The sequence below is a fragment of the Artemia franciscana genome, chromosome 13, assembly GCF_032884065.1.
Source record: "Artemia franciscana chromosome 13, ASM3288406v1, whole genome shotgun sequence".
Classification (NCBI taxonomy): Eukaryota; Metazoa; Arthropoda; class Branchiopoda; order Anostraca; family Artemiidae; genus Artemia; species Artemia franciscana.
In genome coordinates this window covers 7895356-7908237 of record NC_088875.1, presented here as the reverse complement: position 1 = coordinate 7908237, position 12882 = coordinate 7895356, and the positions used below count along the sequence as shown (strand labels likewise).

The following is a 12882-nucleotide window of genomic DNA, read 5'->3' as shown; positions in this document are numbered from 1 at the left end:
GTCTCAAAAACGATCTAAATCTGTCATAATTATAAGGTTCCAGGGTTGTTGTATTAAACAAATGGTGAAGCCATGACAACAGGAAAAAATCATGTTGTCTGCGCTTAGAATATAAGCGACAGCAGATATATATATATATATATATATATATATATATATATATATATATATATATATATATATATATATATATATATATATATATATATGTTCTACGACAAATTAAATCATTAATACTTTAATGGCTTAATTCGCTTAAAACTTTATTTTGTCAACTTGATAAACAAAATTACTATTTCTTGCTTTTTTACCTTGACGCAGAGGGGATAGAAATTCCCCCGTAAGGACACCCGAAGGAACCTTACGTTTTTCTGGAAAAACAGAAAAATCTCAACCATCAAATTTTACAAATTTTTTTGCCCGTCTTTCCAACACTGAATAATCTAGTATCCCCAGTTCCTAAGCAAAGACTGAGTATACGTGTGCTTTCACTTCATTTATTGAATTTTACCGTAGAAATTGCTATTGCTCTCGTTAAGCTCCTAATTGCATACAAAGATTGTAAAGAAGTACATATTTTTCCTTTTGAGAAGTAGGTACTGTAGAGACTGCAGAGAATTGTAGTCTAAAGACTGTACATGGTAGAGAGTAGTAAACTAAAGAGAGTAGAGAGAGAAACAAAAGACTGCAGAGAACTACAGGTTTGTAATTGACCTGTTTCAGATCTGAAATGAACTTTTTTTCCAGCTAGAAATTCATTGTTTTTTTTCCAGAAAAATTATGAGGAGAATAAAAAGCATCTTCCTGTTTCTGCACCTGCAAAAATGTCCCATTTCTTAGTGAGTTAAAACTCACATTTTTTTTCAAAACTTTATCTAGCAAGATCAGAGAGTTTCTCTTTCGATCAAGTTACAATCAGAATAAGTAACATCTTCCTGCTTCTGAATTTGTAGAAACTGTCCTCTTTTTTAAGAGAGTCAAAGCTCATATTGTTTTTCAAATACTTTCTAGAAAGTCCAAAGAGTTTAGCTTTCGATCAGACTTGGAATTCCCATAGGGAATCCCCTTCGTCATTTTCCCTTGACAAAATTCTCAGTTCCCAGTCATAACTTAGCTTAAATTCCCTTTTGCACCAGAGCTTGTAAAGCCTTAATCTGGCGCCAAAAAATCTGGTGGTGTTTGCACGTGGAATTGACGAAACAACCATTTTTTGATCGATAAAGCCTTCATGTTCAAAAAACTTCTTGCGTTTACTATAATTAATGGATAGCCCGACAGAAACATGATAAATGACGCTTTTTATTTGTAAGGAAAGGAACCAAGAAAATGCTTTGGAACCTGAAAGAAACAAGAAAGAACTTAGTTGGATCGAAGTAAAAACTGCTTTAGCTAAATCGAGCTTCGCCAAGTATAATGCTTAATTAATAACCAAGGTTATTTTTTACTAGTACAGGTCGCAAATTGAAGTCTTTTCTTTTTTTCCGAATTAAATAAAATACTGTTTTTATTTTATCTTAATATTTTTTACTTAAATCTTCTGAGTTAACCAAGTAATATACAAGACCGCCCGTTAAGAGGAGGATACATATACTACACAAAATTCGAAGTCAAAGCGAAAGTTTGCAAAAAAAGGAAACTTATTTTTCCAGGAAAATTCAATTGCTCAAGTTTACAAAATATAGCAAACGATTTATATTTTGATCTTGAAAGAGGCAGAACAAAAAAATGTTAGTCTGTCTCTTGTCCATTGGTTCCACCATTTTTCTTACGAATATTCCCATCCATCCATGTAACATCCATCCATATTTGGCTTAGCTGACATATTTGACTTTCAAAATCGCTTCTTGTATTTTTTGTTTTTATCAAAAATGACACAAAATGACACAAAAGTCTTCCGATAATTTCACATTTTTTTTTTATTTTTGAAAAGATTTTTGAAAGAAGCGGGACTGACACATTCCCTAGTTACCAATCAAAGATTTGCAAGCCTTTAAAATGCCTTAAGTTTTTTTTTTCAAAGGATAGAATGACAACAAAAATTTCAAAGGCAAAGTAAATTTTTGAAAAAAACATATTTTTCCAGGTTCAAAGGCACAGAAAAGGTGTGAAAAAAAATTTCCAGAAAAATTTTACGTATTGAAGTTTGCAAAATGTTGCAAACGATTCATGTTTTTGATCTTGTACGAGGCAGAAGGAAACATTGCTAATCTGTCTCCTACCCAATCTTTCATATAAGAAGCGGACTGGCGCATTCCCTAGTTACCAATCAAAGACTGGTAAACCTTAAAAATACTTTGTTATTTTTCCAAGGGTAGAATGACTACATAAATTTGTAAGGCAAAGCAAAGGTTTGAGAAAAAAACAAACATGATTTTCCAGATTCAAAGCCAAAACAAAAATTTGAAAAAGGTATTTTTCTAATAAATTTTATCGCAGAAGTTTACATAATGCTACAAATTATTCACATTTTTAGTCTTGCAAGAGACAAAAGGACAAATTCCTGGTCTTTCTCCTTGTCTATTGGCTCCTATAAGAAGCGAGATATACGCATTCCCTAGTTTTCAATAAAAGCCTGGAAAACCTTAAAAAGGGTATGTTTATAAACATAACAGAGCAGTGGATCCAACGAAACACTAATTAATACTAGTAATCTTAAGGGGAATACGCAGGGAACTGAGTGCCCGAGGAACAGTTTCATTTGGCACTGTACTTATAAATAGAATGATTTTCCAGGGTACTTTTATCCTAATTTGATTCCTTACAAAGAGGGTAAAACCAGCACCTGCAGCCTTGAAGTGAAACAAGGTAAACGGCTACGAGTATATCAGATAATATGAAGCATCTGGGTCAGGCCATTCAATCTCCATGAAAAAGATAACTACGGTCGTCATATATCAGAACTTATTGTCAATATCAAAAAGTATGAAGTTTTCAGAACTAGGAGGGTGCTAAATCTAGCTATGTTGTGTTTGTGCCTTTATTCATTAAATTCATGTTCACAAGTGACATAACGGTCGATATATCAAGAGTTTAAACACGACTTATCCCATTAAAATGACTCTAACCAGATTGATTCACCCCGAATCTTTCAAATCTTGTATTGTTGATTTGGATAAAAGATCTTCCTGAATATTCAAAGTGCGTATTATTAACCACCTAATCGAAATGTAATGCCCTTTTTATGACATAATAGGTTATATTCTTGGAATCTTCTAGGATTAATAGCTCAAAAATCCGTTTTTAACGTGCCTAAAAAAAAAGAAAAAATGTTTGACACGTTGCTACTTCAAAGGGAACCTCTTACATTTTCAACTAGAGTTGAGTCACTTTTGTAGTTTTTGCCATAAACCCATTTCAAGACCTAATCTAATATTTAAAATTTTGTTTTCTTGTATGGGTAAATCAAAACAAATTTAGAGAAATAAAAAAGGATGGCAATAGAAGACGGAAATTACAAAATACATAGAGCAGCCCGAGCATAAATGTTACTTCTTAAATATCTTGTAATCAATTAAAGTTAATATGTTCTGCAGTTAATGACGTATTTTGTGTGATTTTAAACTTATGTTCGTGAGTACATACCAAAAAATTTATAGTATCAATCTTTAAGCTGTGCAACATATCTAACTTTGCTTCAATATGCAGTGGAACAAATCAAGATCAATATCCAGTTTTTCCTCGATCCAAAAAAAAGCTAGAAAAATGAAAAATAAATCAAATTTGATGGTTATAAAAAAAAATAATTTAAATTGAAATTGGAGGTATAGAATCGTAGAATAAAAAAAAGCTTTTACAAAATAGAAAATAGATTCTAAAAAATATGAAAGTAGTTCTTACCTCCATATTGAAGATTGTTCTTTGGCATAAAAGACTGTGGACCGGTGGTACTTGAAGATCTTTTGTTCCTACGAAAAAAGTTGCCTTGAATGTTTCAATTACTGGTATTCCTTTTTTATTTAAAACCACAAAAGAAATGTTTTTCACAAGCACTGCATTACTTATGGAGATATCTCCAATTTGCACTTAATCAGTCACACACGTTCTCATCTTAATAAAAACAATAAATTGAAAGGCTATCTTTTAAATACTATAGACTCACTATGTCTGTCAATCTGTTAGATGAATGGGGTGTCACAAAACCATAGACTTGAATCTATTTTTTTATTTATTTTTTTTTTTAAGCGAGCTTTATGTCTTTCAATATATGTTAGGTTCCTTTAAAATTGCTATAAATTTGATACGTAGTTTCAGTAGGTGTAGCCTATTTTGTCTCGTAGATGGGGATCAAGTTGAAACAATCAAGGAAATTTCTGTGGGGTCTAGGGCAAAGGGGCCCTGAATTTTAACTGGTTAACCTAGATTAACGTCTTTGAGGGCCGAAAGTTTGAGTTTCTCCCGAGTAAAGCAACTGGCAACTCTGACGGCCGATAGTCTGAGCACTCCCCAAGCAAAGCTTTTCCAAATGCAGGGAATGAGAAAAACACCAAATGAGTGGAGGAAAGTAAAAAAGAAAGAAAAAAAGCCTCTAATAATAATGGCGCACAAGGCACCTAATAAATAGTACATGTCAATAATGTCTGCGATTACCACAGAGTTTTAAATACTTTTTTTTTGAAAACGGGTCTTTTTGCAAATGCTTCCTGTTCAGGATCAACCCGCATATTTTTCTCAAATGATACGTTTGAAATACTTTCAAAGTTGACTTTTTTTATTGATAAATCAAGTGTTTCACTGCAGTTGTTTCGGGATTGAGCAGGCAAACACTGTTGGGAATCACCTCCAGCCACCTATATTTTCCCACCAAATGGCAAGTTTGGATCTGCAATTGACCGCAACTTCATTCCTACTTCGTTTCCTACTTGACTTCGTCAAGTAGGAAAACTTGAGCTAATTCTAAAGCTTTGCTTGAATCAGGTCTTATAATCGAAACAAAATCTGAGGAAAGTGGAACTTTCAAGCCAAAGGTTTTGTGTGTTTTAAGTCATAATGGCAATAAAGTTCCTGCTATTCCCGTTTAAGCCATATATTTTACTTTCTGATTTTTTTTTCAAACAGAGTGTGGCACAAGGTCTTATAAACAAATTTTTAACCGGTACCACCTGGTCCGTTGAAGGGTCCAAAGACTTATATGCAACGTTTACTGAGTTTATGACATCTTTGTACGTATGTACTTGGTTTTGTGCGACACGTTGTTGGTGACGAAGATTACGACGCCGCTGTTCTTGTAACCGCGCCTGTCTTTGATCTTTATTTTCATTTTCGACACGCACTAATTCTCGTCTTCGTTTATCTTCTAACCACGTGTGTCTTTGCTCTTCATTTTTATATATGTATATATATATATATATATATATATATATCAATTATAATCAATTACATAAATTTGGTCATCAATTATATCAATCAATTAGATAATCAATTATGAATAAATTAATATATTTAATTTCGGTATAAAAGTGTCAAAAACACCTTCTATGTAACTGTCTATAAAGTGATCCTCGTTTTCTTATTAAATTTACATTTCATATAATTCGCTTGTTTTCCTATTGTTGTTGTTGTTTTTTCTTTTTTTTTTGCAATAAAAGAACACCTTCAGACACTTACATACTATATATATAAATGCGTATAGAAAAAAAGAACTTCATACACTTTTTTAGATCTTTAGCTGATATATTCATGGAACATAGAAGGGTACATATTTTGCTTGAACAAATGGCTAGTCAAAGGCTCGTATGATAGTTCTTGCTTCATAAGGCACCCCTCCTACTTAATAAGGCACCATTTCTTAGCTGAATTTTTTTGTAGTAGAACGACAGACAAATAAAAATAAATCTTTTATAAAGGAGGTACAGCTTCCGATAAACACGGAAGTACTGAAATAAAAAAAAAGAAGCACTTCCTTTAAGAATCGATAAGAAAATCTCGAGTTTGTCCCTAACATCGGACTGGAGCGCAAAGAGATATTGAAAAAGGAGTAAAACGAAGAGGTCTTACAAATTTCCTGAATAGATGCAAAAAGATATCAAGGAAGGTTTGAAATCCACAGGGGAAGTCCATTCCCCAAGAGGACTTATCAGGAAAAGATTAGTTTCCGCTAGTTTATAAAACGAATAAGGATTGGTAGCTTTTCGCGGGGATGCCATAGATTAGCAGAATATCTCAGATTAAATACGGTTATGAATACAAGAAAAATTGCCTAGAACTGTTAGGGATTTCGCGTAAGGGGTCAAATTAGCGGCTTAAATTAGGAACAATGAAGAATCCATATATATATATATATATATATATATATATATATATATATATATATATATATATATATATATATATATATATATATATATATATATATATATATATATATATATACACAATGTGTTAGAGGTAATTATTTGGTTAAAAAAAAAGGAAAAAAGAAAAACGAAGGAAGAAGAAAAGAACTGTTTTTTTTTTACTTGAGCAATTGAGATAAACAAGCACTTGAACAAGGTCTTGACCTTATTCACTAATCCAATTACCTAGGACAAAACAGTACAACCAAACAGTCAACCCAAATCCAAATCCCAAGTGATCATTAATAACTGTAAGCCATCGTAGAATTACAAGCAAAAGCACCCGAAGTGCATGGTAAAAAAAAAAAAATCCGAATTTATTTAAAATCTGCACAACCGTTGATGAAAATGAGGCAAAAACTGGAATAATAATAACTATACCGCATGGCGGTACTGACTATACCGCATGGCGGTGAAAGAGAGCTATCAATCTCATACAGGTTTTGGCACAAAATCTAATCTGGAGGTTATACGTTTTTTACTTACGCCCGAGTCACACTAAGTTCACATGTCTTGACAAAGAAATCCATTATTACTAATAGGATCCTTAGCGGATTTTACAGTCACGCTTGCACAGGGGAGGATTTAAAGCTTTGTCGCTTCTAGGCCCAAGTGTTTGCCACTCCGCTTTTGCGACGTTTTCGGGAAATCCCTAAAAATTCAGGGACAGTTGAAGCAATGAATAGAATGCAACTGATTAGCCAAAAGCAATGATAGAAAGAGGTGGTACCGAACTCTCAGCTGTCATTCCTGGGGAACATCTGACAATTTATAAGTTGTAACGGAATTCCGACGTTGTTTTAAAATCACTTTTCTGTTAATTGGTTGCACTGCGGCACAGTGCACTTGGCACTTTGACGATAAATCACATCAGTCCAGTTTTGTTAAGGAAAAAATCACATAGTGATAATTTATTGCGTCCCTGGCATCGAGCACCCCTAGGCCCTGGCCTAGTGGACCTATTGGCAAATCCAGGCCTACCCTTGGATTGCAAAAGCAAACAAACTAAAATGGCAAAAAATTGGGTTCAAAAGCCATTATCAAAACTGAATTGTCCTAACTATTTTCTACTAATGTTTTGTCTTTGTGACAGCAACTGTAAGGTTCTATTTTTCATAATTAAAGAAAAATATTTTAAAACTTCACGGATTAGTCAGTTACAAATACCCCGCATTAAAGTTGAACATATGTCAACTCATCAAATTGCACACGGGGTATGGTTGTTGATACTGTAGTTGCGCGTTACTTTGCACACATGTACGACTATAATGTGATTCGGGCATTGTAGTCTACTATGCCATTAAGCCTTTCACACTAGTGTAAATTAGAATTTCTATACCGCGAAAATTTAATCTTAGCAGCAGATTTTGTCCATAACAAAGGCACTGCTAAATAGATATGAGTCCTACTTTTTTTTAATTAGAATTTTACGTTGCGTAAATCTAGGATATACAACGTAAATCCAAAAGTACACCATAGCAGCAACAAAATGAAATTTTAGGATGTGTAATTAATAAATTTTGAAAGTAAAACTGATGAACTTATTCTGAAAAGCTGGTCATGCTTTGTCAGAGATTGAATCTACTGCAGTTATATAATTTTTGAATAGTTTGTTTATGATGATTGTGATGATTTCATATAATGACTATGATTGGTCTATACATTTGTAAGTAAATTTAGTGATAAAGGACTTATTTAGTTGCTAAAGTTACATTTAACGAAACGTAACTTCAAAACTTAGCTTAGAAAATATTGCGCTTAGTGTAAAAGTCGTTTTAAGCACATTCTTTTGCAATGGGAGTAATGCTACGAAATTTCCCAGTCACTGATCTCGAGATATATTTGATACAAATTATATACGTACCTTGCAGGTGTGACATTTGTCAGACTTATATAGTTGTTGCGTATGTTTCTTAAAGTTGCTAAAATCTGTGCGAATGGAGTTACAATCAGATCTTCTCCATATCTGGAAAAATTTTTATATTAGTCTATAAGTTGCTAAAAACTCATTTCAACTTAAAACATAGGCCCTATTCCAAATTAATTTTTGGTTGCCCCCAAGAAATCCTCTGAAATTTGTAGAGATGGAATTTTGTCTTTATTTTATAACTGGATACGGCCTTGGGCTTAACCCTTACAGGATGGATGATTTACCTGAAAGGAATGATAAAAAAAGCAATTAATGCTTAGTTTACTCTATTTCAATTTTTCAGGAGGGAGGGGGATAATCAAACAAGTCTCTCTATCGCTTAACTCAATACTTGGATTGGTTTAAGTTGAAAATTGATCAAGGGCCCTACTGAACATGGATCAGGGATGATATTTCCTTCTCCCGACAATCAAATTGATTTTCAGCCTTAAGTTGGTAATTTTAGGTGAAGATCAAACCTTACCAGCCTCGATTTACTAAAAAAGTGCGAAAATTGAATATACTTTTGCTGACGCTAATGTTATTTACTGCATCATGTATGTTTAACACTAAATTGTAAATATTTCTGCCAAAAATATCTTACTATTCTTATGCATTGTGAATAGTTCTCATTAATTTTTTTTATTCAGTTCTTCGGCATTAGGCTTTGACTTGTTCTCAATTGTCTGACTCCCAGATTCGTTTTTCTCCTATAGACACAATTTATTCGTATTTTCCAAAAGCGATCCATGATTAAATTGGGATTCAGCAAAAGTTGTATAAACCAAAGAGAAGAAGAGATATCTTTTTTTGAAACATTCGCCCCCTGTAGATTTTTAAAAATACATTTTTGGGGGGAGAGGGGGGGTATTTCCGTTGAAAAAGAGACTCTCTAGGTATTTTAATCATACCATACTTACAGTTAATCATACTACACTTCCCTCGAAAAAGTGAATTTTCATTTGCATGGTTTATTTTCGTGACAGCAATCATAACATATTTTCTAGTCAAACACAATATTTCTTAATTATGCTCTTTACTAGATTGCATTGATACAACCGTGGTATGACAGAAATGACAGCCAAACAATCACCCGTTTTCCCATTGTAGTATTTACCTGTTTTTCCTGAATCAACTATTGATCCAACAGAAAGTGCCTGATTGATTTTTTACGACAGTTTAAACGATTATGACATTTTTATGCACTTATCACATTGTGACGTGTGACAAGGACAACAAGTTTTTGCTTCACAAAATTTTTTACAGGTAAACTATCTGTTTCCCAGTGATTCAAAAACTAGTGGAAGTGGCTCACATTATGATATCATGAAAAGAGAAATCACCAATGCTACAGCACAAACACAAAAAAAAAAAAAAAAAAAAAAAAAAAAAAAAAAAAAAAAAAAAAAAAAAGAGACAGAAGGAGAAAAGGAAGACTGTTTTCCTAAATTAGTGATTAATATAGACCAGCACTTGAATGAGGCCTTAACCCTACTCATCCATACAATCACATAGGTCAAACAGCATAGCCACACACAATCAACCATAAAGAATAATCCATGGACAGGCAGTCATGTCGTCAATAAGTATAAGTCGTCATTTACCGAACAATAGAAAAAATAATATAGACAAATAATTCAGAGGCAACACCCAACATAAGGGCTCATCAGGAGAATACACTGGCCTATATAGGGTTTCGCCACTCTAAATTCTCTACCCAGCACAGTGTTGTGGCTACCACAGAATATCCATGGCATCCCCGCGTCAGGTATCACCCCCAAAATACATGCCTATGAAAAAAAACAGCAAATGTAAAACAACCAAGTAAAACCAAAACAAGCTTATCTTGTTAATATATCCCTCTCTTTAGCAACAATAGGTAAACTAAATATTATAAATTTTACCAAATCACAAATATTAACACATTGCAAAAAACCTGAATGAACTAAACAATTATAGAATTCATCTTTACGTGAAACTATCAATTAATTAAACATATAAAATTCAAAAAAATATACTTACAAAATAGAAAAAAAGAAAAAAAGAAAGAAAAAAAAGAAGAAGTGACGGAAGGAAAGAAAATACATACAAAAACACAAAATCCACAACTGAAATCAGACGAAGCGGGATTCCACAGACATGTCGAGTATATATATATATATATATATATATATATATATATATATATATATATATATATATATATATATATATATATATATATATATATATATAGAATGTATATATATATATATATATATATATATATATATATATACACATATATCAAGCAAAAAAATAACCATTTATATAACTACAGGTAAAAATTAACCAATAAAATGATCCATCAGACTGGTTGACTAAATATCTCTTGTTTCGTTTGTAAAAAAAAATAGTGAGATAGTTTAGTAGTAAGTTTCTCTCAAGTATCTTGTTTAGTTCTATTGTTTTTGTTCTGTTTTGTTCTTCTGTTTCGTCAGGTTTTCTTTTCTTTCAGTTTTTTTTCTTCTAATTTTTATCTCTTACTCATTTATTTTATCTAAACGTTCAGACAACTCAGGTGCCGAGTGAAGATCGACTAAATCTATAATACAAAAACAAAGACAATTAAAAAATAAAATAAGAAAGATAAATCCAGTGACAAGACTTCAGATCTTGTTTACAGGAAAAAGAACGTGTTTAAACACATTTTAGAACACAAAAAAAAAGAAGAAAAAAGCTTCCAAAACAATCGTTTAGCACTAAATGGTAAAGTAAAAGTTTTCTTCTGGTTTTATTAGTAATTACTACTTATTATTGGTACTTTAATTACCACTATTTACTATTTATATTTATATAATTGTATTTACTTTATCATATAATTATATATACATATATAATTGTGATACAAAATGAGGATTATTGTATAATTATATAATTATAATTGCTACTTATTATTAGTTACTACTTTAGTATTATTTACTATTGCTTTTATAAAGCACCCTTCAGCTATTTGTTTTGCAGCTAGCCAATCGTCTTTGCCCCACACTCCCACCACAATGGTTTTCGGGGTTGTCATTTTTTAGCATTTATGCTTTCCAAATAACCCATTCTCATTTAACAGCGAGGCAGGCTGTAAAGACACAACAATAAAAAATTATTTTTTTTTTCCAAAGTATAGCTCCTAAATCGAGACATATTAAGGGTATCTTTTTAATATGCATATTCAGTAAAGTTGAATGTAAATGATTGTTCTAACGAATTGGGTATATCTTCTTTTTATATTGCTTAATAGTCTTTTTTTTTACTCAGAGAAGTCAAGGTTTTAACTGAGATTAGGTTTGGATAGAGAAATCAATTCTCTCAGAAATGACTAAGAAATATTGTACATTTTCTTTTTAAAATCTCACGCTGGGAATAACAATTGTCTTTCGTCTATGTTCTATGAATTGATAAATATACTTTCAACAGTTTTTTTTAACTTTTCTAAAAACATCAACGAAAATGAAGACAAATGAAAAAGTCATTTTCTGAATCAATTTAAGTCAAAAGCCTAAAAGCTGTTTCGATCAATCAGACTTATGAAAAGGAAGTCAAAATCACATCGGGCTCCAAATTCATTCAGTGTTTTTTAGCTATTGATACAAACTTCAGTTTTACCTATTTTCACCTCTCTTCAAATATTTTACTAATTTTTCCGATTTCTAATTCATTAAATTTCTATACTTTTGGGGATCAGGCCAAAACAGCCATTCTTTTTTCTCTTATATTGGCTCCATACTGGTTCTCCCGCAGTTTATCATACATCGGAATTCCGTTACTGACATTCGTTCGTCTAAAACAAACTAATGATTTTCTAGAAAATGAAGTTACGCAAGTTCGTTCATTTTGCTTGAGATTATGGCGTTTACCTTAAAATAAGTAGAGAAAGACGTCATGGCTATCATGTCACTTTTATTATATTTTAAAAGAAAAATCGCAGAGGAAAAGAGAATTTACGTGTAAAAAATGACTCCAAAGTTTTTGCTGTTTATACTGGTTTGGAATTTCAAACAAATAAAAAAAAACGGTAGTGCATTCTTTGTCTACAATCCCCCCCCAGAAACAAAGAAACAGAAAAAAAAACAATTTCTTAGGGATTTTTCATCGAAAAAGACATTTTTGGGATTTTTATTGAAAAAAAACCCGACAAGTTTGAGATAGCAGCAACAGGTAATTGCAACAACACTTAAAACAGATAGGTTTATTTGGCTCTTGAGCGCTATACTTTTCCTCATACAAGTTCGACAAACAATCTCTTGAGCTTAGCGACGTATGCATGGCTCCAAATCAAACACAACATTTCTTCCTTTGAAATACGACTCGTTGATAATGTTTATACGTTTGTTGGATATCTAAAATTGCTAAAAATCAATTACCCTTATGGTAACGTACAGTACCTTATGGTAAAATTAGATTGATCTCTGCTCGGTAATACGGAGTGTCTCAAGAACAAGTATTATGTCTCAAATAACAATAACTTATGTTATAATTAGGTACACTCATTGTTCTTGTCTTTGTTCTTTTGTTCTTGTTCTTTTGTTCTTGGTTCTTGTTGAGATTCAGAAATATCCATGCCAGATTCCTTTACTCTACTGGCAACAGTATATTCAGTCTGAATTA

The 12882-nt window shown here is 32.1% G+C and overlaps 1 protein-coding gene across 12 annotated transcripts in view; it reads right to left on the bottom strand.

Moving 5' to 3' along the window:
- The window catches only part of LOC136034471 (3',5'-cyclic-AMP phosphodiesterase-like), a 387364-nt gene that overhangs the window by 104080 nt on the left and 270402 nt on the right, over window positions 1-12882 (bottom strand). For 11 of the 12 annotated variants that reach the window (XM_065715671.1, XM_065715672.1, XM_065715670.1 and 8 more), the window contains 2 exons: window positions 8197-8298; window positions 3838-3905 (listed from right to left, as the gene is read on the bottom strand). In XM_065715671.1, coding sequence (XP_065571743.1) covers window positions 3838-3905; window positions 8197-8298 — 170 coding nt within the window. Of the gene's footprint in view, window positions 1-3837; window positions 3906-6818; window positions 6878-8196; window positions 8299-12882 lie in introns of those variants that run through there. The other variant, XM_065715680.1, reaches the window with a different exon arrangement.